The 27,248-nt window shown below is 43.3% G+C and overlaps 1 protein-coding gene across 3 annotated transcripts in view; it reads left to right on the top strand.

The window, feature by feature from the left end:
- The window catches only part of TTBK1 (tau tubulin kinase 1), a 168,692-nt gene that overhangs the window by 9,606 nt on the left and 131,838 nt on the right, over window positions 1-27,248 (top strand). Inside the window, exons 2-3 of one of the 3 annotated variants that reach the window (XM_061625456.1) lie at window positions 2,220-2,325; window positions 10,034-10,195. In XM_061625456.1, coding sequence (XP_061481440.1) covers window positions 10,088-10,195 — 108 coding nt within the window. In that variant the 5' untranslated portion in view covers window positions 2,220-2,325; window positions 10,034-10,087. Of the gene's footprint in view, window positions 1-2,190; window positions 2,326-10,033; window positions 10,196-27,248 lie in introns of those variants that run through there. The other 2 variants (XM_061625457.1, XM_061625458.1) reach the window with 2 other exon arrangements.

Here is a 27,248-nt window from a genome sequence, read left to right as displayed (position 1 = left end):
GTAATTTTCTCCCTATCTTTATCCAATCTGACTGACGTAGCGATCCTTGCTCTGGATACCATGGACATTGACATTGAATTGTTTTTAACAATGATTCAATGTGAGAACGACTTACAAAAGCTGAGGTATCCTGTTTTAAAATTTTTTGTAGCTCTTGTGCATGAACCTTCTGCTGAGCTGACAATTCCCCCCCCATACTCACGAATGGGAGCTGTACGCTGAGGTGCACCGTTGGCTGATCCTGCCAGTGGGTACGAGGGTGTTTTTTCTGAATCACGTCGGGGTCACCAGATGTAGATATCACAACACAGTGAGACACGGTGAGACCAGAGTTCAATTTCGGAGCCCCCCTCGTAATTCTGGTCTCCGCTTTTATTTTACCTCCGCCTGGAGGCGTGGATTATTTTTTCTCCATAAACAGCCTATGACCTTTAACTATTGTATAACATCACGTACATACATAGTACAACAGCATTATCTACGTGGCAATATGCAGGCAGTTATTTAACCACTACAGATGTCAGTATCGTTTACAGCCATAAAGTTAACCACATCCTGTTTTTCCACTGGTCAGATCGCAATGTCTTGAGAGATAGTGTACTGAGAACAGCAGCGTGGTTTGCCAACGTATGCTGTTCATTCAGTCCACCCCACATAAAATTACAGGCTGTAAACCTGTACACAGTGACATGTACATTTTTCATTGGAGCTCATACATACAACTGTATGCAGGATTGTGACAGCCGTTGTAAAGCATATCCCAAATACTGGTAGTAAAATATAGGTCAGTTACACAGCAACTGCGAACCCTTGGAAGCAGTGTGAGTTGATGGATGAGGAGCCTTGAACTAGAGCCAATGTTCTCAAAGCAAGAGGCATGTCTTTTGTAAGGAGTTGCAGGTAGTTTTCTCTGATGCTTCCTACAATAACTTTTGTGTGCCTTGATTGGCCAAGTTGGTGGGCCTTTGGCCGCAATCATCCTACTGCAAGGATATAAAACTCAAATCCCCTCAAGGGCCACTTTTGTAATTTTTTTGACTCAGGAAGGCTGCACCATTATTTTAACTAAACAAAAGCATTTTGCCCAATGTTTGTTACCTTCTTAATTCCTTTTTGTTTCCACACATCACAGTTTCTCTCCTGCTCTCTCTTTGTACCATTACAAGTCTCTATGAACCGCAACCTCCGTTAATTCTCCCTTCTCAATTCTACAGCATTTTGCCTCTGCTCCCCTTAGGATGCCTTCTCTCTTCTGCACTCATCTGTTGTCGCCTCCTTTTTGTGTTTTCCTGTATCATAGATGTCTTTGCTAGGGATGGAAAGATCAGTTTATTTCCTGTCTGTGTCAATTTTGCATGTGTTCATTCTGTCCCATTTCCTCATTAAGTTACTTTATAAAAAAAAAACCTCAGTACAAAAATTTATGTTTACCAAAAATGCGTATTTAAATATGTGATTTAACACATATTTTAAAATGTATTTTGTCCTAAAATACACATTTTTAATGCATTTTGGTACATTTTGAGCTGAGATCTATATTGCAAATTTCGGAGTAGTGTGAAATGTGAAGGATAATTATACTCTAATCTATATTATTAGTCTGGGAGATGCAAATTAGATCAGTTTGCTGTCATATGCAGACAGAATAAAATTCTCTTTTGTCTCTACTCTTTGCATCTTCCTCATAAACTGAGTCTGAATCCTAGCAAGACAGAGGCGCTGTAGGTTGGGCAGAGTTCCCAAAATACAAGCAATCCATTAATGTTTTGAACAGGTGGCAACCCTGTGTCCTGAAGATGGGACAGATAGTCAAATGAATTTGTGGGGAGCTGCAGCTCAAATGATTCTAGACTGAATGAATGAATACCTATGAAAGTCTGGGATATGAGTGCAGTTTGAGGGAAAGCAAGCATGTAACAAACCTACTTGTTTGTGTCTCAGAGCAACCTTTATGTAGCCATAGGAACCTCTGGGCAGTGTTTCTGAGGATTCATCAGATCACAAAAGTAATATACTGAGATGGGGAAGACAGGGGAAAAGCCTTCTTTCTCAATCTCTTTTGTACCTGTAGAAGAGCAGATCACTTTGCGACAACAACTGATAATTGCATCTTGAGATCAATGGTGTTGGTTAGTTTGAAGTGAGTGGCGTGTAAATTTCCATCTTTCTAGAAACTGAATATGCCTTAGATCTGTTATCCTTACATTTGATTTTTCCAGAACCTGGATCCTGTGAAGTGTCAGTAAAGAATTTCTAAGGGGGATTCTTTCCTGGGCAGTCCGATGAGAAGCAGACATCCAGAGGAGAGGAGGCCAAACAGCAGAGGTGGGAACTGTAGCTGTTACCTAGTCAGGCTCTTGCCACATGAGAAATAAAAAATACTTGAAGATAAAAGACAGAAATAAGGGTTTGTTCTTAGCTTGCCTGGGTCCCCCTGCTTTAATGGCATAAAACTGATCAGTCTGTGGTTTCTGTTGTTGCAAAACTTGACACTAAGATTTAAAATGCTATATCATTATTAAAGATTTTGCTATCCACTTTACTCTTCCACCATGTTCTTTACTTTTGCCTTTGAGACTTTTTAAAAATACTGCACAAATGTGCTAATTACTTTTGTTCAGAAAAAATAGCATTAGTAGAGATGAAGAGAAAATGGGAATTTCTGAATGTGCCTTACCTGTAATATTATAAACTGAACGGGTTTGCACATCAAAATTCATGGCTTAGCATGAATTGCGTGAAGGTCCTGGGGGAGGAGATTGCAGTTGTTTCATTCCTTTCTGGTTGTTTTGCTGCTAAACTGTGCTGAGCTAAACCATGGTTTGACTTGGTGTGTTATCTAGGCTTGTGGTTTAGCTCTCCGGGCAAACTGTGAGCCATTTACCATAGGACAAACCTTAGCTACAGCTACAGCTTAGTCTGGAAAGAGTTACACCAAGAGCCTGGGTTTGGACATTGTGATAGAACAAACCATGCCTTAACTTAGCACAGCACAGCTCCTGAGGAGGAGTGAAATGGCCTGCATGCTCACACTAAGCAAGGGTTTGGCTTATAAACCAGGGTACTGAGAGCTAGTGTGGTATAGCAAGTAAAGTGTCCATCTTGGAGTCGGGACTTGGACTCAAATCGCCACTCATCCATAAGGCTAACTGAGTGACCTTGTACTAGTCACACAAGGGGGCTGGGGCAGAATACTGAAGCCGTGTACAGAGTAGCGACAGGATTCACATGCAGTAACAGCTCATGTGATTAACTGATGTTGTTGTGGTCCGAACCATACTGATTCCACCTCTGCAAAAACACTAGTCAGGTCTTTATTCCTTACAGTGCTCAAAACATTTGGCTGTTGCTTCCAGTTGGTCCCTCTCTTGTCTTTTTCCTTTGTACTCTGCCCAAGAAAAGAAAGCATCCCTGTGCATCTTGGAGATGCCCCAAACCAGGATCCTTGGTTTAAAATCTCCTTAAAACTTTCTGTTCTTTGTACCTTTCTCACTTTGAGAGGAACCAATACTTTTGCAATCCATCCAGATTGTTGGGGGTTCTCATTCTGCTGTACAGATAGTTGGATCAGATATGTCCTCCCCCTTGAGATCCATAAAAACTCTCTTTAGCTCAAATAAATAAGTTAAAATAAATTAACTGAAGTAAGGTCTTTATTTGGGTGGGTAAATACTGGTAATGAATCTGTGTGTGGTGGTGGTAGTTTCCAGCAACTTGAATAAACATTGATTGTTCTAATTCATAGGGTTCCTGAGGTGAGCATGTATCCTGAAATAAACTGGGATATTGCAGTTCTTCAGCATTGAGCATAAAACTCTCAATGCACACTCAAAACACTCAAGTAAGATGGTGAGAGCCAGACTTCCATAGCTTTGTTCTGCTGGATGGAGGCAATGGAGCATTCTGAAAAAAATTTGAATGTTATTTTTTTACATTTTGGCTTTGTTTGAGCAAATGCTGCAGCAAACTTGAACTGAGAGAGATTTAACACAGGAAAGGCATGTTGAACACCACAGATTCCATATTTAAAGCTTTTTTATTGTGTCAGATGTCCCAAAATTGCTTAAGCTATAATGGGGAAGATTGAATATTCTGCATACCAGACCCTTCTGAAATGTTCCATGTCTATAATCAGGTAGTTTGTACAGTGTTCCTCAACCGGATTTGCATTATCCTGTTCCTTGAGAACACCCCACTAATCATCTGGTACAGGATTGTAACCTGTATTTGTTTAGCTGTCCTCCATGTAGGGAGATATCAGCTGATTGGTGCATTGAAAATAATTTTTTCCTGGAGGCTTTTAAAAAAATTGAGCTTCTTCCCTGCTGCTTGTTCCAGCCCAATTTCCTGTTTTTAAGCTAATTTTTTCTAATGTGTATGGTTTTCCAACTTGGTTCAGAAAGAGGCAATTGCTGTACTTTCTTGCAGGGCTAACTTAAAAGCAAGGTAACCACACTAACACTTAAGTGCTCTTGTCTATGTCTGGCTGGATATAACCATGAGTTGATGCCTAGTAGAGAAATTCTTTTGAATATCATTTCAATTCAGAAAGGCACACCAGCAAAAGAAGCTGCACCCAAAGCAGAAAAGTTAAATTATACCAAAGCCTTCCTGATCTATGTCTAGAACAAGGACATGCAACTCAAATGAGTTGAAGAACTAAATTCTATGCCCAGCAGATACTGGGGGGCACACCCATAATTTTGCACAAAAAAGATAGTTAATTCTACCTCAGTTAGATGAACATCTGCCCTCTGAAGTCCAGTGTGTTACTGCTTTGAGTACATTCCAGGCAACTGATTCGGGGAGGGGGGAGATAGGCTTTAAAAGAAGACCCATTGTCCAAGTTCTCTTCCCAATGTTTGCCTGCTTCATTTCCTGAATGCAAGAAAGATTGTTCAGTTTGCAGTTTGTACTTGAAATCAGACAGTTGCCAGTATGCTTGAAATGGTAAGCTGGGTGAGTAAGCATCCAAGACATGGCTGGGATATTTACAAGAACGCAGAAAAAGCAGTATAGGAATGGATAAGAATAAGAAAAAGAAAAAAAGGAGTGAGGAATGGCTCTGCAAGCTCTGCTGTGGAAGCAGGTTTATCTTGACTTCACACTTAAACTATACTAGTTTCAATACTTGCCGTTCTGCATTGCAAATATAAAATAAACAGAGAAAGAATTGATACTGTGCTATACAGAAGCAGCTGTTGGCAAGTCAACATCTTTATCTTGAACAGCATTGGGTTCCTGGCCCTGATTGTGTAGAATCTAATAAGGTTGATGGAAGCCAGGCTATAGATTCCAAAGGGCTCAATAAGAACTTTATACGGATAATCCCATATCCTAGTTCCAGTTGTTTTAGATCCCTGATCATTGGCTGTGTTGGTTGGAGCTGATGGGAGATGTAGTTTAAAACATCTGGAAGACACCAGCTGGAGAAGGCTGCCCTAGATGATTTGGGATATTGTTGGCAACTTGCTGTATATTGCCATTTCTCACTTTTGAATGATTCAAATGAAAGAAATTGTTTCCCTTGTTGTTAGGGCAGCTGACATTGCCCATGGTTATGTTCCTGAATAGCCTGAATGTGCTCACAGCAAACCACTTCTATAGTTTGGTTGCTGCAGCAAATCACTTCTATAATTTGGTTGCTGGTGCATGTATGCATTCGTGCAACAGGTTGTGTGAGCTTTCTCATACAGCTCATGGTGTGCACTGTATGCTCTTGATTGGTGCTTGTGGCAACTAATTCTCATGACCGGTTGTCTATGTGAACAGTCAGTGCATTAAAAACCCAAGGCTAATAAAGTACAATGTTTAGAAATAAGCCTCCAAACTGAGTGGGAGACCACTTCCTTTATCTATCTATCTGTCTGTCTATTTTTAATATGACTTTTATACTGCTTGCCCTTTCTGTCAGTAGAAAGCATATTTGAATGCAACTTTTTGACTTCACAAATATTTGAGCTGGAAGCAAAACACACACACACCCAAAACACCCCACTTTCTTTAAGATATTTTAAAAAGTGATCTCTTACTGTGCCTTTCAAATTAATGCAAAATAGTAACAATAAAATCATTAGAAAAATAAGCAGTAAGCTGCGAACAGCAAGACAAATCAAATGGCAAAAAAACAGGTTGTTACCTGGCATCTCAAAATGCTCACTGCTGGGGCCAAGTGGGCCTCCCTGGGGAAGACATTCCATAGAGTTGGTGCCACTACTGAACGTCCATGCTCCTAGTGGCCCCTCACTACACTACAGTCAGTGGGACCACATAGGCAGGGCTTTAGATGCTGAACATAGTGCACCAGGAAGCACATGTAGGAGGACGCAGAGCTTGGAAAAGTTACTTTTTTGAACTACAGCTCCCATCAGCCTATTCCAGTGGCCATGTTGCCTAGGGCTGATGGGAGTTGTAGTTCAAAAAAGTAACTTTTCCAAGCTCTGATTAGGAGGCAGTCTTGTAAAAGGTCCCAAGCCATTTATACTTTAAGGTATGAACCAGCACCTTATATTGAGACCAGGAAAAGCAGGGAGCTAGTGTAGATTAAACAGCACTGGAGTAACATGATCTGAACAACCACTCCGGGAGAGGATTTTGCTTATCTTCGAAGGTGAGGAATGTGGCTTTGGGGGGGGGATTTACTGTAATTCCTTTGCCACAATCACTTGGCAGCTACCATCCCCTTTCCCTCTAGTCTCCTGTTCCAAGAGAGATGGTGGGGTGGCTACCAGGTGATTGGAGCTAGAGCTCTCCAGTAAGTTTTGTGTGCCCTCACTTAAGAAATACAAAAAGGGGGGAGCATTTTTGCCCAACCGACCTTGAATTCAAGCCAGAATAGTCCCAGTTCAAAAGTTTAGCCCAGATGTAATTTTGCACCAGCTGAATTTCTGGATGCTTTTAAAGGTCAGCCCTATGTGAAACATGTTAACAATAGTCTAATCTTGGGATTACTAGAGTATGATTAACTGGCCAGGTCTGACTTTAATGAGGTCAGCTTGGGCCTCACAACACGAAAATGGAATCTGTCGTCATATTCTGTAGATAAGATCTGCAGTCTTGTTAGTGATCATGTCTAAAGAGAAAAAAGACATGATCACCAACAAAACTGCAGATCCTATATTTATATGGTTAGACCCAAACTGACCTCCATGAATTAGTACTGCTACACAAATCTCCATGCTGTTCAAGGGAGTTTGTGTGGAAAGCTGCACAGTTTTGGGTTGGTTGGATTGCCCTCTCCATTGTAAATAGCCAGCATCTTTTTCAGGTTGCCTCCCATTTGTCTTGCCTCCCATTCAGCTTAGGAGATCATCAAAGAAATCTCATTAGACAGGTAAAAATTGTCAAGGCTTTAAAAAATACTAAGGTGGAGCACAAATCTGCTGTGCTATACTTACAGAAAAATAAAAATCCATTTCTAATTGCTCACTAGATTGAGAACTCAGGAAATGTTTTTGTAATGAGAACCTTCACTTGAGGGTTAGTTTGCTTGCATAAGGTTTTGTAGGGAGATTATGTGATATTTTATATAAGTAAAGCCCATGCCAAGAGTTCTGCATGAAAATTATATACCTCCCTTTATAATATTTATTATAGGCGGGTTACAATGTAATTTTAAACAAAATAATAAAATCTACAATAAACCAATTAAGTTATAAATTACAGCACAATACACAAATTAAAATAGCAATTAAAACAAAGTAAAAAAATTAAATTTCTGTGTTTTAAAGTACAGTATCCTCCCAATGCTGTTTTAAAATGCAAACCATTGAAAGACCTAAGAGAATTACAATGGCTTAATCTGATGCCTAAAAGATAACCCTCCTTGGGGAGGTTGTTTCACAGGGTACCACAGAGATGAAGGTGCTGCCATGAGAAGGGCCTCCGTGGAAGATGTTAGTACTTGGACAGTTGATGTGCAAGAAGGCAACCCTTAAGATACTGGGGTCCCAAACTGCGTAGCTCTTTAAAGGTCAAAACCAGCATTTTAATTGAGCTCAGAGGCAAACCAGCAATTAGTGTACATCTGTCAAAATTGGTGAGATGTTGTTGTTATTAAATTTATTGCCTGCCCTTCCCCAGAAGATCCCATGGTGGGTCACAACAATATAAAATATATTAAAAACAGTTTAAGACAGTTACATTCAGAACTTGAGAAAGTCCTAAGATGTATACATATATCAAGTGTCAAAGGCCAGGATGAACAAGTGTGTCTTCATCATATGATGAAAGATATATAATAATGGTGCCAGGTGCACCTCTGTTGGGAGGGAATTCCACAACTTAGAGGCTGCCGCAGATAATGTCTGAATTTTGTGGGCAGTGGAATACCAGCAAACCTTTTGAACTGATTTTAGTTTCTGAACCCATCTTCAAGGGGAGCCCCATGTACAACACGTTGCAGTAATCTACACCAAGGGTTCCCAGACTGTGGTCTGTCGGCTGCCAGTGATCCGTGAGCTTCATTTAGGTGGTCCACAGCATGACCACAACATTAAATATTCATATTGAGTTTTAGTTGTATTTTTATTGCTTCTTTTTGGACCATGAGACACATTTCAAAATTTGAGAAAGTCCTGAGGTTGCCAGCCACAAAATGGCGGCCATGGGGGTGTGACATAACATTCTATGGAATGCAAATTGTAATACATTAAATTACAATATAAGAAATAAAAGAAGCAATCAAAATACAACATCTGGCACAATACATTACAATTGCTACAACAGGCAGAAAAGTCATTATGTAGTCTGCCTTGAGCCTCAGCAAATTTCAAATGGTCCAAGAGGAAAAAGGTTTGGGAACCACTGGTCTACATGAATGTTACCACTATTGATCACTGTTGCCAGATTATCCCTGTCTAGGAGAGGTTGCAGTTGACATACCAACCTGAGCTGATAAAAAGCACTCGGGCACTGGAGACACCTGTGATTCAAGCAACAAAGCTGGATCAAGGAGTACTCTCATGTGAACCAGATCTTTCAAAGGGAGTGCAACCAAAGCAGGTTGAATTTCCCTTTCCTGGTTTAGGGAACCAGCCACACACACATCAGGATTGAGTTTGTTTTTTGGCCCCCATCCAGCGTTTTAAAACAGCAGTTTAAAAATTATATATAGAGTAGTAAATAAAACCTTGAAATATGGGTTAAAACTGCACATGACCAGGCCCTTTTGGGGAATAAAGGATAAATGAACACAAGCTGTTCATAGCCAGCAGCAGGAAAGGTAGCAGAAACAAAAGTGCCAACCCTAAGCATGCATTATTGGAAGGATGGCCCATTGAAATTAATAGTAAGCATGGTGAGGATTAGGGTTGAAATCTCCTTCTGTATTTTACTTAATTATTGATAGACCTGCTTAGTCCAAAGAGGATTAATATTCTGATGGCTGAATCCCTTCTGAACATGCTCCTTTCTGTGTTTGGCTGTCTCATGGAGATAGCTGTTCTTCATGTTGGCACTCTGAAAAGCACAGTTGCTGTGTGGGGTACCTGGCAAGCCTTGTTTTGCTGAGTGTTAAAGGTGTTATTTGAAGAAAAAGTCATCCATTTAGTTCAGCAAGATAATTTATGTTCTTGGTATAAATTTGGCTCTTACAGTGTTCCTGTTATCATTGTGACCTTTGTGGTAATCATACAATATCCAAGAAGTTGGCTTCGGCCTGTTTTTTAGTTGCTGGCTTTCAGATCCCCACCCCTACCCCTAAAGCACTGAAAACCCTGCATGGTGTAAGCCAGTAATGTATCACTACTTTTAACTTTATGCTGCTGACTCACAGCATGGTTGCTTCTGCTGATTTTGTGCATGAAGACTGCTGAGGATTTTGTAAAGAGGGCAATTGCTTGGTCCAGCAAGGCTTGTTGCAAGCTGCGTGCTGACGCTGAGGTGAGTTTGCCACCTTCCTTGTGCTACTTTTTCTAGCTGGATCAAAACTGGGTTTGTTTCACCAGCATGATCTGCTCGTGATGACCTGCATTAATTCTTTTGTTTTTTTCCCCTCCCCTTTTGTGTGTGTGTTTTTCCCTCTTCTTCCTAGATAAATGGCTCGTTTAAATTGGGAGCTGCTACTAAAATATTCTCTGGCTGGCAAATGCAGTGCCTAGCAGCTGCTATCAAGGACGAACCAAACATGAGTGGGGGAGGGGAACAGGTCGACATTCTGCCGGCCAGCTACGTGGTGAAAGACCGTTGGAAAGTGGTGAGTATTTTTTCTCCAATTTCCACCTCTTCTATCCTTGGTGAATGTTATATCCTTCTACTACCCCTTTGTACCCGGGATTGTTCCAATTATCTGAGCCCTGCTCTGTGTGAATAGCTGCTCAGATGCCTCTGGGAGCTCGCGAATGCCTGGTTTCAGTGATGTTTGAAATAAGGCCTCTAGAAAGAAAGAAACTAGTATCTTCATTGTAATGAACTCATCTTTCACTGGTTAGAACACAGATGGGGAACTAGTGGTCCACCAGATGTTGTTGGGACTATATCTCCTATCAACCCTGACCATTAGCCATGATGGCTGGGGCTTATGGGAGTTAGAGTCCAACAATATCTGCAGGATCTCCATACCTGATTTAGGAAACTTCAGCTGGTGCAGAATATGGTGACCTACCTCCTGTTGAGCTAGGCGTAGGAGGGAAAGGCAACTGGAAAGTAATACAGCAGTGCTGTAGCTACCTGTACTGGTTCCCTATTGCCTTTTGGGCAGATTCTACACCGTTGGGTTTTAATGCGTACACTGATCATAAGAAACTCTGTTCTCCATTTTCCCTGTGCTTGCTGAGACTGATAGTATGTATCTTTTTAATAACGCCATCAGAATGAGAAATTAAAACAGTATGCCCATGCAGAGGTTGATTCTAGGTGGCTACCCCTTCTTATTTAATCTCTAATTGTTTATATATCTATCTGTGAGGCCATAATTACAAGAGCAGCTGGAATAATCAAATTGCTCTCAACATTCTTAACATGTATTGATTGTTTTACTTGTTTCATAAGTGGATCCTGCAATAAAATGTTGTTGTATGGACTACTCCTGTTCAGGATGTCAGGCATGTCTGTTTCCAAGATATTCTATTCTGCTCCTCCCCCCCCCCTCGGTTTTTCAGTCCTCCTGCGAGTTGCCATACTGTGGCCACTGAGCAAACCTGGTCATCACTGGGCTGTTTTGATGGTTCCCCTGCACCTTAGGTTTTCTCCTGCTAAAGATGTTTTGTAGTTCTTCAAACCTTGCGGCTTTCCTGAGCCTCTTGAAACATCCTTCTTGTTTGTGGATGATGTTATTTTGACTATGTAAGGACTGACACTTGAATTGAGTTTTTAATTAATACAAGATAACAGCAGTCATTACTTTTCCTAATTTGTCAATTATGTAATTATCCAAATTAGCACTTATTTATGAGCCAAAGCTCTTGTGTCCATGGCCTTCATAATGTTCCTTGTGGAATTATGGGTGACTGTTTTATGCCTGCATGCTAAGTGCCTTGTGCCTGCCGTTCTGATTCTGTTAGGAAAATTAGACTCTGAGGATAAGGGTCCTGTTACTATGACTCTAAGTCAGGATTGTTTTTGTTCCTCTGAACCATATTATGTATGCAGTCCCCTTCTGCTTTGCTAGACTGCCAAGTTAAGTTCATAATGGTGCGCAGGATGCTGTGTATGGAGAAGGCAGCAGGCTGCAAACAGCAGTAGAAGGAAGAAATGACCTGAACTGCCTTCAAGAATCCCTGTTTGTACTCCTCCCACCCTTTTGTCATTCATGTCTATTAGGGCTGCATTCATTCACTTATCTACTTGAGAGTTTCGCTATACCCCTGTCCTGTGAGCTGATGGACCTTTGTCTCCCAGTCAACACAGCCTTAGGAGGGCATGTTTACACTTGGCTTATCTTGACAAAAAAACTTACTATGTAGTCATTATGCTTTTCACTAAATGTAACTCTGCTGTAAGAGATAGATGAAGTGGGTAGTTACTTCACAGGGTCCCAAATGTAACGTTGCTGCCAGGTTTTAGTTTGTGCACTACTTCTTGTCCCATTTCTGTCTCACAACTTTTTAAATTGTGTTTTAAATTGTTTTTAAAAGATGTGTTTTAAATTTGTATATTTGTTTTTAATGTTTTTAGTTACTGTAAACTGCCCAGAGAGCTTCGGCTATGGGGCGGTATATAAATACAATAAATAAATAAATAAACTAATGCAGCAGACCTCTGCTCTCTCTGCTAATATATGTGTAGCATCTCAATGAGATGCAGGCAGGGCCGGCACCAGAGGTCCTAGTCCAGAGGGGCCTCCTTAGGGTGGGAGGGTGGTGCTCCCGTTCTGTGATCCGTGGCATCATCAGGTCCTGCATCCTGACCCTGCCACGGATCATGGAGAGGGACCTCCCAGGCACACACTCCCAATACAGACAGTGCGCTACCCACACATGTCATTCACACATCATGAGAGGTAGGTGGGGCATGTGGGGGGGCTAATTAGCCCCATGCTGCCCGCATGAGGGGATGTCGGGCTACGGTGCCATTGGCCCAGGGTGGGTTGGTGCCCAAGGGCCCAGTCCCACCTGACACTGGTCCTAGATGCAGGTATCTGCTACTTCTTCAGATTTGTGTGCAACAGGATAATTCATAGCTGTTTTTGCCTGCCTTCCACATTGTTTCTGTTCCTTTAGAATGTATGAACTGCAGCTGAAGAGGTCAACTGTTTAATGTGGTTTTCATGCATGCTGGGTTCAAAAGTGCCTGGCACACAGCCAGCAAGATCAGCTTCTGTTGTATTCAACTGCCCAGTGGCATACTGAATGAGACATACTATTTTTGCAAGAAAAGGCTGAATATGCTAAACATAATATTCTTGTTATTTCTTGCACTCAGAGGACATTAGCTTTTTGGAATACTAAATGAAGGTGCAGTACTTTTTGAATGTTACATTATCTTTGCACATCCTGATTGCCCTTTCTGTCTTCCTTACTCTTCTGTTATCATATTGTCTCAGGAGATTTTCTTTTTAAATTATAGAGTCCTTAGTTTATTTTAAGTATTCATGAAAATCCTTCAGGCTTGTATGCCAACATGAACTGGGCTTTTTGTGCATGGTTTAGCTTAATTGCAGGGATATTTATTGCAAGTGCAGCTAGTTTGTTGTGACAAAAGGGGCCCCTAGGTTTCATTGTGTGTTTCTTATTGGCTCTGTATCAGAATAGTAGATTTCTCACTTAAGATGTGAGAGCTGCCTGTATACCAGCTTGTGCTGAGTAACTCTTCAAATGTAGTTTAATAAACCCTAGCTTAATTTCCTTGTTTGCCCACTAAAGTAAGCATCCTAGTAAAACAGGTGAGAATGAGACTACCTGGATACCTGCAGTGAACATTGAAGCTGCCTTATCATTTCCTTCCTAGCTTATCAAGAAAATGACCCCACTGCGCAGGCAGTAGATTTCCTCCCTCCTCCAGTTTCTGGATGTTGTTTTGAGTAAGCAAAGTTACTGTTTATTAGTTAGCCCCCAAACAGATAAAGTGGAAGATTTCAAAATTGGCTGATCCCAACCTGCTCCCCTCTCGACTCCTATTCCTCCACAACCTCTGCCAAAATCAAAACCTTTGGTTATGCCTATGTACAGTAGGTGTATGGATGTAGATTTCATCTGCAGTCTGATCAATGGATCTGATTGGATTTTCCTTCAGAGCCATGTATGGTTCTGAATGCAGTCTTCTTCAACCCCAACCTACTGATGTAAGATCATACTTCAGAAATAAAACCTTTTTTGCTAGCACTAATGCCAGCATTTATATGGCTGGATAAATATGATTAATTTTCTTAATCATTATTTATTTATTTATTGCATTTGTATGCCGCCCCATAGCCAAAGCTCTCTGGGTGGTTTACAACAATGAAAAACATTAAAAACAAATATACAAATTTAAAAACACATTTTTAAAAAGCAGTTTAAAAACACATTCTCGTCAATTCTTCCCGTGAAGGATAGAGGACTACAAAGGGAAAGGAAGATACTGCAGGTCAATGACTGGTTACGCAGATGGTGTCGACGGGAGAGGTTTGGATTCTGGGATCATGGTCTAAGCTTCTTGGAGGGGGGACTGTTGGCAAGAGATGGGCTGCACCTCACGAGGACTGGGAAGAATCTCTTGGGCAGAAGTATGGCAAAACTCATCAAGAGGGCTTTAAACTAATGCCTCTGGGGGATGGAGAAGATAGCTTAAATACCGATCCAAAGACAGCGGGTTGTAAACGCAACAATTTGAAGGGTACAGGAGACACTGGGAGAGAGAAAGGGATGCACGGCAAAGCTCACGGTATATTAACAGACGAATCCAATCAGGACAAGAGAGACTTCTGGTGTCTATATACCAATGCGCGGAGCTTGGGAAACAAGCAAGGGGAGCTTGAAGTCTTAGTGCATCAAGGCAAATATGACTTCATAGGGATAACAGAGACTTGGTGGGATGACTCCCATGATTGGAATATAGCCATTCAAGGATATAAACTCTACAGAAAGAATAGAAGCAACAGAAAAGGAGGGGGAGTAGCGTTATACGTCAAAGACAAATACACCTCTATGGAAATCCAAGAGAGCGAACAAAGGGGTCCGGTAGAGACCATCTGGGTAAAAATAAATGGAGAAACAAATAAAACCGACATGGTAGTAGGTGTCTACTACAGACCCCCTGGCCAAGAAGAGGTGGTAGACGAGGCCTTTCTCAAACAAATTTCTGAAATCTCAAGAAGGCAAGAAGTAGTAGTGATGGGGGACTTCAACTACCCAGATATCTGCTGGGAGACAAACTCTGCGAAGCACAAAGCCTCCAATAAATTCCTGATGGGCCTTGCTGATAATTTCCTCTTTCAAAAAGTAGAAGAAGGAACAAGGGGATCGGCAATCCTGGACCTGATCTTAACTAACACGGACGAATTGGTCACGGGAATTAAAGCGGTCAGTACCTTGGGGGAAAGTGACCACGTAATGCTGGAATTTGTGATTCTGGGGAAAGCCAAAGAAGAATATAGTCAAACATGGACCTTGGATTTCAGGAAAGCCGATTTTAGCAAGCTCAGGGAAATGATGGGTAGGATCCCATGGCTAGATAGACTAAAGAAAAAAGGAGCCCAAGAAGTGTGGGAGTTCATGAAGAACGTATTACAAAAAGTGCAATCGCAAACAATTCCAAAGAGAAAGAAAAACGGAAGACATCGGAAAAAGCCAATGTGGCTACACAGAAGACTGGTGGAGAAGGTAAAAGAAAAAAAGAGCATGTATAAAGAATGGAAGGAAGGACGCATCACCAAGGAAGAGTACCGACGAGCGGCTCGGGCTTGCAGGAATAGCGTAAGGAAAGGTAAAACCCAGAATGAGCTGAGGCTGGCGAGGGAAGCGAGGAACAACAAAAAGGGGTTTTTCAGATATGTTCGAAGCAAGAGAAAGACCAAGCAAACGGTGGGACTGCTGCTCAATGAGGATGGCAAAATGTTGACAGATAACAAGGAAAAGGCAGAACTGCTCAACACCTATTTTGCCTCCGTTTTCTCCCAAAAAGGGAACAGTGTGCAATGTAGCAATCTCAGTAAGGGGTTGGGATTGCAGTTCGAGATTGATAAGGAGATAGTCTGGAAATACCTAGTTAACCTAAATGAGTTCAAATCTCCAGGGCCTGATGAACTGCATCCCAGAGTATTGAAGGAACTTGCTGCTGTACTCTCGGAACCTCTTGCCATCATCTTTGAGAAATCCTGGAGAACGGGAGAGGTGCCGGAGGATTGGAGACGGGCAAACGTCGTCCCACTCTTTAAAAAGGGTAAAAAAGAAGATCCGGGGAATTACAGGCCGGTCAGTCTGACTTCAATACCGGGAAAGATATTAGAACGGATAATAAAAGACTCCATTGGCAACTATCTAGATGACAATGCTGTGACTAGAAGGAGCCAGCATGGGTTTGTCAAGAAAAAATCCTGTCAAACTAATCTCATCTCTTTTTTTGATCGGGTCACTAGCCTAGTAGATGGTGGAAATGCTGTAGATGTCATCTATCTAGATTTCAGCAAAGCGTTTGACAAAGTCCCCGACGACCTTTTGATTAGTAAACTCGTCAAATGCGGACTACATGGAAATACTGTCAGGTGGATTCAGAACTGGTTGGAAAACCGTACTCAAAGAGTGGTCGTCGGTGGCTCTGCTTCGGACTGGAAGGAGGTTTTGAGTGGAGTGCCACAGGGTTCTCTCCTGGGGCTGATACTCTTCAACATTTTTATCAATGACTTAGATGATGGGGTGGAGGGAAGCCTTATGAAGTTTGCGGATGATACGAAACTGGGAGGGATAGCTAACACAATGGAAGACAGGAATAAAATCCAAAGGGACCTGGATAGACTAGAAAATTGGGCTGAAATTAATAAAATGACATTCAATAAAGACAAATGCAGGATTCTGCATTTAGGCCACAAAAACAAAATGCACGGGTACAGGATGGGAAATACCCGGCTTAGCAGTAGTGCGTGTGAGAAGGACCTTGGAATTGTAGTGGATTGCCAGTTGTACATGACCCAGCAGTGTGATGCTGCGGCAAAAAAGGCAAACGCAGTTTTGGGCTGCATAAACAGAGCTATAGTTTCCAGGATGAGGGAAGTAATAGTCCCACGATATTCTGCATTAGTCAGGCCACATCTGGAATACTGCGTTCAGTTCTGGGTGCCTCGTTTTAAGAAAGATATAGACAAGTTAGAGCTGGTTCAGAAGAGGGCGACGAGGATGATAGCCGGTATGGAGAACAAGTCTTATGAGGAAAGGTTGAAGGAACTTGGCATGTTCAGTCTGGTGAAGAGAAGGCTGAGGGGCGACATGATTATACTCTTTAAGTACCTGAAGGGCTGTCACATAGAGGAGGGTACAGATTTGTTCTCTGCTGCCCCAGAGGGTAGGACTAGGTCTAATGGTTTTAAGTTGCAGGAGCGTAGATTCAGATTGGACATTAGAAGGAACTTCTTGACAGTAAGGGCAGTTCGGCAATGGAACCGACTGCCTAGGGAGGTGGTGGGATCCCCTTCGCTGGATGTCTTCAAGCGGAGGCTGGACAGCTATCTGCGGGAGATGCTGTAGCTGTGGATTTCCTGCTGTGAGCAGGGGGTTGGACTCGATGGCCTACAAGGCCCCTTCCAACTCTATGATTCTATGATTCTACATGCTAAAATGCCTGGGAGAAGAGGAAAGTCTTGACCTGGCGCTGAAAAGATAACAGTATTGGCCCCAGGTGCACCTCATCAAGCAAATCATTCCATAATCTTGTTGCCATCCTCCAAGCTTCCCTTGGAGTAGGCACCTGGAGGAGGGCCTTAGATGTTGAGCGTAGTGTACGGGTGAGTTCATTTCAGGAGAGGCATTCCATCAGGTATTGTGGTCCTAAGCCATGTAAGGCTTTATAGGTTAAAACCAGCACCTTCAATCGAGCTTGGAAACATACAGGTAGCCAATGCAAGCGGGCCAGAATCGGTTTTATATGTTTGAACCGTCTGGTCCCTGTTACCAATCTGGCTGCTGCATTTTGCACAAGCTGCAGTTTCCAAACCATCTTCAAAGGCAGCCCCACGTAGAGCGCATTGCAGTAATCTGACATGGAAGTTACCAGAGCATGGTGAACTGAAGCCAGGTTATCCCTGTCCAGATAGGGTCATAGCTGGGCCACCAACCGAAGTTGGTAGAAGGCACTCTGTGCCACCGAGGCTACCTGAGCCTCAAGTGACAGAGATGGTTCTAGGAGAACCCCCAAGCTACGAACCTGCTCCTTCAGGGAGAGTGCAACCCCATCCAGGACAGGTTGGACATCCACCATCCGGTCAGAAGAACCACCCACTCAGTCTTGTCTGGATTGAGCCTCAGTTTATTATCCCTCATCCAGTCCATTGTTGCAGTCAGCCACCGGTTCAGCACATTGACAGCCTCACCTGAAGAAGATGAAAAGGAGAAATAGAGCTGCATGTCATCAGCATACTGATGGCAACGCACTTCAAAGCTCCGGATGACCACACCCAACGGTTTCATGTAGATGTTGAACAGCATGGGGAACAGAGCTGACCCCTGCTGAACCCCATACTGGAGAGTCCAGGGTGCCGAGCAATGTTCCCCAAGCACCACCTTCTGGAGCCAGCTCGACAAGTAGGAGCGGAACCACCGCCATGCAGTCCCTCCCACTCCCAACTCAACCAGTCTTCCCAGAAGAATACCATTGTCGATGGTATCGAAAGCTGCTGAGAGATCAAGGAAAATCAACAGAGTCACACTTCCCCTGTCTCTCTTCCGACAGAGGTCATCACACAGGGGGACCAAGGCTGTTTTCATGCCAAAACCAGGCCTGAAACTCGACTGAAATGGATCCAGATAATCAGTGTCATCCAAGAGTGTCTGGAGCTGGCCTGCCACCACTTGTTCAAGGACCTTGCCCAGGAATGAAACATTTGCTACTGGCCTATAGTTATTAAGATTTTCTGGTCCAGGGAGGGAATCTTCAGGAGTGCTTTCACTACCATCTCTTTCGGGCGGCCAGGAACCACTCCCTCTCACAGAGAGGCATTAATCACTTTCCTGTCCCAGCTGGCTGTTCCATCCCTGCTAGCTTTTATTAGCCAAGAAGGGCAAGGATCCAGCACAGAAGTGGTTGCACAAACCTGTCCAAGCACCTTGTCAACGTCCTCAAGCTGTACCAACTGAAACTTCAAGAAATCGGGACCAGGCTGTGCTCTGGATATCCTGCTTGATTCACCTGCTATAACACTGGAGTCTAAGTCCTGGCGGATGCTAAAGATTTTATCCTAAAAGTGCCTAGCAAATTCATTACAGCGGGCCTCAGATGGTTTTACCATATCCTTGGGGCCAGCATGTAATAGCCCTTGGACAATTCTGAAGAGCTCCGCTGGGCGGCAAATTGATGATTTGATAGTGGCAGCAAAATAAAAATTTTGCTGCCCTCATTGCCCCTAAATATAGCTTAGCATAGGCACATACCAGTGTGTAATTGCATCCACCAGGAGTTCGTCTCCATCTGCTCTCAAGCCGTCTCCTATATTGTTTCATCGCTCTCAGCTCTGGGGTATACCATGGAGCCGTATGAGGTCTACACAGGAGAGGACACTCAGGAGCAATCATGTCAACCGCCCGGGTCATTTCTGTATTCCACAGTTCAACCAGGGTTTTGACAGGAGCGCCAGCCCTGTCAGCCGGAAAACTCCCCAGAGCCCTTTGGAAACCTTACAGATAGATTAGTCTCTGGGGGCATACAAACTTAATAGGTCCCCCACCCTTGCAGAGGGGAAAAGCCACTGTAAGTCTAAACTTCAGCAAGCAGTGATCTGTCCATGACAGAGGAACTGATGTCAGGCCCCCCCATTCAGATCACCATCTCCATGTCCAGTTGCAAAAACCAAGTCTAGAGTATGCCCTGCTACATGTGTTGGGCCAATGGTATATTGAGACAGTCCCATGGTTGTCATGGAGACCATGAAATCCTGAACTGCCCCGGATAAGGTGGCCTCGGCATGGATATTGATATCCCCCAGAACCAACAGTCTGGGGGATCTCAACAGTACACCCGAGACCACCTCCGCCAGCTGAGCTAGGGAGTCTGTTAGGCAGCAGGGTGGGCAGTACACCAACAGAATCCCCAGTCTGTCCTGCTGACCCAACACAATGTGCAAACACTCCAGACCAGTAGTCACATGGACAGGGTGCTTGCAGAGGGAGATGGAGCTCCTATAGACTACAGCAACCTCCCCTCCCTGACCCTCAGGTCTACCTTGATGCTGAACCAGGTACCTTGGCGGACATAGCTGGGAGAGATTGACTCCTCCCTGCTCACCCACCCAGGTCTCGGTTATACATGCTAGATCAGCTGCCTCATCCACAATTAAATCATGAACGAGGGAGATCTTATTATGTACCGATCTGGGGTTTAGGAGCAGCATCCAGAGGTCTGAGAGCTGGCTGATAGGGCAAGCAACAAACCTGCGGGTGTGGGGAGGACCGGAACAAGGCACAGTCATTGACTGTTCCCCTTACCTGGCAAGTCCTCCTCACAATGCCATCTCTCTCTCTACCCATCACTACACTAATTGGGGGGCCCTCAAGTCTCCCCACGTGGCTCTGAGTCCTCTCTCCCAGGCACATGACTCGTCCCACAAAAAGTCAGGCAATCTGCAAAGCAGGAGCCACCTCAGCCAACCAGCTTATGTATCCCCTCCAGGGAAGGGACAGATGGATGATATCAGCAACAGCTGGCTGAGTACCTGGGGGCCTGGGCCTGCAAGGCATGACACCTGCAGAGCAGATGTCCAACAGGGAGAGGGCGGTGGTGGTGGTAGCCGAGCAGCAGTAGCAGCAAGCAAGCAGGCAGGCAGGCAGATAGCAGCAGCAAACGGCTCTCCTTCTTCCCTGGTCGATGGTGGTCGCCTTCCTCCTGCAGGCACTGGGTCTCCCATTATTAATTTTATGTGTTAGCAAATAGCAATTTTGATTTTGATTTTTAAAAAGAATTTCAAATAGGAATATTTTTGCAATACCCAACCTTGAATGTACATGTGTGTGAGAGAGTAATCACACTGCTTTGTGTTTGTAGCATAAGAGATCTAATGTGGAAAAGGGCTGCACAACTACTGCGAACCCAGTCATGTCCCTAAAGCTAGAAGTACCCCTTGTACGTTGATTATTTTGGCTCCCAGTAGTAGCCAATCTGAGATGCTGCTGCTGGCAAAATCATTTGAAGTAATATCTATGTTTAAGTCACATCTCCAACTCTCCCATGCTCAGTGTGGGTAGCTGAGAATGATAAAGGTTCAGTGAGTGACTTGATATCCCTGATATATGTCCACTACAAAACCAGTATTGATTAAGGCCAGGCTTGTCCCTTTAAGCCAATGAAATGAAGACTGGTGTTATGTCTTACTTCAGTGTCAAGGAGATCTTTGTGGCTTTAGAACCAGCACAGATAGTTCCCATAAGAACATAAGAGCAGCCCTGCTGGATCACACCAAAGGCCTGCATCTGGTACTGTGCATTCTTTCGATAACTGATTGCATAATTTCCATGAAGTTGCTGGCATTTAGGATTAAGTAAGCTATACCCGTAAACCTGGCTCTCTTTCTCTCTCCCACCCATGTGTGCCTTCCGCTCAGCATTAATACTTAAATGCAGTTCTTTTTTAATTGTATTTTGCATTGTTCAGAAAGTGGAAGTTTCTTTCTCTCTCTCTCTCTCTCTCTCACACACACACACTCACTCACTCACACTCACTCACTCACTCACTCTCACACGCGCACTCACACAAACACAGCTGGGCAGCAGAGGGTAGAGATTGCTCAGAAGAATGTTTAGCACTCTGCCCCCTGCCATCTCCCCACCTCTGCTCAGTTGCCTGAGAAACAGCTGAAAAGCAGCAAAGAGGGAACTGCTCTTTTCATAATTACCACTTAGAGGTCCTCCAGGCACCTTGAGGCGGCGGCACTGAATGCAGCAAACATCCGTCACTGAAGAAACATGCAGAGCGAGGGAAGCTATTAGGAATCTTCAAGAACCTCAGCTTTAAGGTGCTCCAGTTGCATTGAGCTGGGCTTCCCTTGCCATTTCTGATGGAAAGGGTGAGGGAAGCCACTGGGTACTAACACTTTGAGCAGTGCCTGAAGGGGAAGGGAGATAGAGCACTGCAACCATCAGGTTCCCAATCTCCTTTGATGCTTGCAAGGCTCCATGCCCTCACCTTCCCTTTCAGCTATTGCATGTGATCTCATTTAGATCATTGTTGAGGGGGTGGTAGCCTGGTCCAAATGGTCTGCTGGGGTGGTTCCCTGGCCTTGCCTTGCTGCACTTAAGCTTAAGGGATTAAGCCAAAGACTTCATAGAATAGGTGAGTTTTGATAAGTGTTTTGAAGGGAAAGGGAGAGATGGCATTGTATATAGGTGCTCTGCGAGGGAGTTCCAGGTCACCTACAGTTACTACTGTCCCAAACAACTTGTTTCCGTGCCTCGTTTTTCTAGACAAGATCAACAAATGAAAGGAAGACTTGTTTAGCTGTTCTTTGGAGAATTCTGCAGGAATGTCCTAGAATCCCAGTGAATGACTTAGGAGCATTGGTGCTTTGCATGTAATGCGTATTTTATCCCAAATGCGTACAATTTTCAGCGAAGAAAACAATACTTCTGGAGGGGACAATATGAACTGGTGGCTAAGGGAACTTGTGTCCTGCTCCACAGGGAAAGGCAGTGGTGGGCTGTTTGTATCCTAATAATAGGATATAGAGAATAGGTTAAGTGCCTTTTCCCAGCATTGCTTTTCCATTTTTAGACGTTGTCATGCTATCGTTTCATGTGTTTGCTTATAATATGCAATTTTGGGCTTTTTGTTAGTGGCTCTTTCAGCTGCTCTCAAGATGGCCATGGCATTAGTTAAGACGGCTGTGGTCTCCAAACTTTGTATTTCTGGACAAATGCCTTGTGTTCTGAGGAATGCCCAGTAATACCCAGTGTATGCATCCCTAGGGTGGCCAGGAAGAAATAATCACAATGAAGCGGCAGCAACTGTACCAGATGGTTGCTGAGTAGGTGCTTTTGTTTGAATGATGATTGATAGTCCAGAAGGGAAGGCTAGCCTCAGGGAAGGAAGGATGTCACAAAAATGTTTTCAAAAGAACTCTGATGTACAATTCAGGAATAAAAGGTTAGTGTGTGCCCAAACAGGGTATGTTAAAACACACCACACTTTTAAGCATGAAAGACCAAAAGAGCTTTGAACTAGTACTGTTGGTTATACCTGCGTTTGCAAAACATTTTTGTTAATGAGGTTAATGAACAGGGCTGTCTTTGGGGACTCTCCAGTGGGTTTGAGTAGAAAACAATTCTTACAAGAACTGTTGATCTTAGCCTAAGTAGTCCCAGCATTTCTCCATTAAGCATGCCAGTCTAGAACCACCACTTTCCAACTATGACTGTGTCCATTCTTTAAAGAAATGGGGATACTAAGCAATAAACGTTACTTCTAAGCATGGAGAGAGTGATTTTCCCTTATCCCTGAGCACCTGCAGCTGATCCCCCACACACTTGCAATTGATTGGGGCTTTCACCCAGCCCTGAGCCCTGGCACCTTTCTGTGTCTCTCTCAGAAGTTCAGCAGTGTTCCCACCATACTTCTGATTCCACTGGGTTTTTTGGGGAAATTTTTTAAAGCTGTTACTCAACACTGCTCCATATTTGGCTGCACACACTTCCTTTCATCACTGGAGCAAATGACTTCAATAGACAACACAGACATCCTGGCAGTGACAGCATCCCACTGATTCCTAGTTGGGATCCTTAGTCCCTCCTTCCTCTAGTCTGCTAATTGCTGGGAAAGCAGCAGGACGACTGCCCCATTTTATCTCAGAGCAGTGCCCCCTCCTACTCCCTTTATCCTCACACAAGCCCTGTGAGATATGTTTAGGTTAGTAGATGGCAAGTGAGCTTTATGGCCGAGTGGGGATTTGAACCCAGATCACTTTCATCCTAATCTGACCACTAATCGACACTGACTCTCAGTGTCACATTTATGTCTAGCCAAGAGACCAAGTCTTTCCCCTGCAGCATATGTGGTTCTATGGCAGTTATCTGGCTCTGGTAGGTTCTGCAAATGTATTTAACTGGAAGGAAAAATTTCTGAGACTTTTCTTTCTCTCTTACAGACACCCCCCACCAAGGGGAAAAAGGCCACTTTGCAGAATCCTCTTAGAATATTCATCCATTTTTGTGTGTGTATGGTGACTGCCACCTCCCCTCCCCCGGAATCATGTTAAGTCTGTGGCATTGTGGAGGATGCAAAGTACTGACCAGTCTGCCAACATGGCTGCTGTTATTGTTGCCACTTGAGGCTGCAGCAACACCCTTAGAAAAAAGTCAGAAGTGTGCTACTGCTAATGGTGAACTCAATCCCTGAAGAACTTTGTGAGATTTCTCCCACTGGAGAAGTTGGGTGAAATGATTCCTGCCATTTCTCTACGCACAAATAGGATGGAGAATCTTGAGAGCGAATAGCTCGTTACTAAGGTATTATCCACATAGCAACTTCTTGCATTATCATTTAAGTGCTGTGGTGCTTTTCCAGAAGCACAGGAAGTACAGTGGGGAAGTCATGGCATTTCCCCCAACAGCCCCTTTTTCTTTGATAAGCTTCCATGTTCATTTTTGGAGGCTAGTCATGTGGACCGTACCAGTATTTGTCATCATGGACCTGCTGATACCAGCATGGGTTGAATAGTTTCATACTTTGCCAGAAGCACTTAAACAGGATCCTTGATCCCCAAAATGGTAGTTTTACAGACATGACCCCAAATACTTCCCTAAATGTGATATTCACATTTGGTGGCCCCCAAATTATGGAATGATTTGCCTGACGAGGTGCGCCTTTATCTTTTCGGCGCCAGGTCAAAACTTTCCTCTTCTCCCAGGCATTTTAGCATGTGTTTTAAATTGTTTTAAATTTTAAAATTGTTTTTAAAAGATGTGTTTTTAAATTTGTATATTTGTTTTAATGTTTTTAGTTACTGTAAACCACCCAGAGAGCTTCGGCTATGGGGCGGTATATAAGTACAATAAAATAAATAAATAAATTCATATCATGATGTGTCCTGCTTGGGTCTCCCCTCTAAACCTTTTAATACTTGCATCTGGCACTGTTCCAGTAGTGAAACAGTCATATTTTTAAAAAATCAGTTTAATTATACAGCCATGAGAGTGGCTGTACACTATAGCCAGCATGGATTTTTCGCATTCCGCAATGTTAAATTGAAAATACCCCCATGCCATTCTGATGCTTCCCATAAGCACATTTCAAAACAAGACCTTACAAAACTTATACTCCTGAACTCAGAAGTGCTTGCTTAACAACCCTCTAAATTTTCATGGTGATACACAAAACAGTCAGAGAGGATCGGGGGGTTCAAAGTATAAAAAGAGAGGGAGGAAAACAGACTCCTGTTGGACTTTTTTCTGTCAGACTTATCATAATTTGTTAAACTTCATTAAAAAACAGCCATGTTCATAGAGTACCTGTAATCCTATTACTGACCTTGCCCCATATTCTGACCTTCATCTTCTGCAGGTTAAAAGTTTAAAAAATGCCTAGATGATTTTTAATTAATTTAAGAAATTTAACATTAAAGTCAATGATAAACCCAGTCGTGCTCAGTAAGAACCAACTGTCAGTGTTCTAAAAGCCAGACTCACAGCTGCTTGCCTAATCAGGGGGCCACACCCACGCCAGACCTTTATTTCACTTTAGACAGTCATGGCTTCCCCCAGAGAATCCTGGGAAGTGTAGTTTGTGAAGGGTGCTGAGAAGAGACTCCTATTCCCCTGACAGAGCTCCAGTGACCAGAGTGGTTTAACAGTCAGCCGCTCTTGATTGAAGCTCTGTGAGTGGAACAGGGCATTTCCTAGCAACTCTCAGCACCCTTCACTAACTATACTTCCCAGGATTCTTTGGGGAAAGCCATGACTATCTAAAGTGAAATAAAGTTCTGGTGTGGATGTGGCCAGTGATGGCTTTGGTTTAAATTTGGGTGGCAGACTTAATGTGCCTGCTGTAGAGTAAAAATGTGGGGGAAACACTGAAAAAGAATGATACTGTTCCCAGTGTTTTTCTTTTGGAAAGGAAAGCAGCTTCCCGTCTGCCTAGTGCCCACCCACCCAATTTGCTCCCTTCTGCCTTCCCTCCCTGCCCTCCCCCTCCCCCGTGCCCTTCCCCCAGGTCAGTTTCACCTATCCTAAGCATGTCTGTATAGGAGTGAATCCCACTGAACTCAAAAAGCATGCAAATGATGAAACCTGTCCTCCCCTCCTCCTACCTCCTATCCCCTCCCCCTTGCCCCTCCCCCTTCAATCCCCTCCCCCTTGCCCCTCCCCTTTCAATCCCCTCCTTCTCTCTCCTCCTCCCCCATGGTCAGTTTTACCTATCTTAAGCATGATTGCACAGGAGTAAATCTTCACCATCCTATGACACTGACCAATAAAAAGGCTTTGAAATGAATAAAAATAAATTTGACAGATTTCTGGGATAAATAATGAGAGAATATAGTTTTCTACATTAGATTCTCTGTAGAAACAGTAGTAACACAGAAAGGAAGCAAAGTAAGAAGAACACCAACAAACATATAAAAATGTAATTCTCTGTCTTTGGAGATGGCAGGTGTTGCCACCACTCACCATATGCTCAGAGGCATGTTACCAAACTCTTCCAAGCTACACAGGAAGTGGATTGGATTGTGAAAGAACAACCCAAATTGTGTTTGCATTTTTACAAATTTGTAGGGCAGTACAATATCTCAGGTCTCCTGCTGCCCAATTTCCCTGGTTTTTAAAGTTTGATAGAAATATCTGTTGGCTATATGTACGTTCTTAAACAGCAAGGGTTTTTTTTGCCTATTAGTGAATACATCTATCAAGCTTTCCCCAAGATATTGCATACTGTCAGTACTTTTGACAAATGGAGATGTTAGTTCATCTCATTTGACAGAGTGACAGTTCAATTTCCAGTCACTGTCTAAGCATTTGATGTTCAGATTGCTGACAGTAGAGACCAGTAATTTTAAAAAGAGGGATGGGAAGTATCATACACTTTTCTTTTTTGGAAAAAAGGCAGAACAATTTCTGCTATTTAATCTAGAGAGAGCACCTTCAGCATCTGTTGGAAAAAATATTTTATTCTGGCTTTTTAAATCTCCCTACTGGAAAATACTTTCAGGCTTTAGTTCTGTGGTAGCCTTTTCCTGCAGCAAGTATGCTGTTACAAACTCAGATTATTTCACTATATAATGTTTGACCATTTATGTTGATGTTTTTACTAAGCTTCAGATTTGGCAATCCCAAATGAGGGATTGTCTGTGGGGCACTCTTCTCTTTTCTATCATACTGCCCATAAACAAGAGGGAGAGTAACCCATCACAGTCTCTGTCTTAGGTCACACATCACACAACCAGGAAATTTGGGTTTATCACACAATACAGGGACCAATCCCAGTTCTGTGGCAAGTGAACCTGCCTGATACATTTGCCTTCAAATGTCTCTGTGTTACATTCACAGTTTACATCGGGGTGGCTAACCTGTGGCCCTCCAGATGTTGTTGGACTTCTGCTCCCATCAATCCCAGCCAGCAACATCAGTGGTCAAGGATGATGGGAGGTAAACTCTAGCAGTGTTGAGGCGGCCATAGGTTAGCCATCCCTGGCTTACAGGTACTTGTTA

This window comes from Rhineura floridana, chromosome 4 (genome assembly GCF_030035675.1).
Source record: "Rhineura floridana isolate rRhiFlo1 chromosome 4, rRhiFlo1.hap2, whole genome shotgun sequence".
NCBI lineage: Eukaryota > Metazoa > Chordata > Lepidosauria > Squamata > Rhineuridae > Rhineura > Rhineura floridana.
The sequence above is the reverse complement of the archived record's forward strand: the minus strand, read 5'-3'. Positions and strand labels throughout refer to the sequence as shown.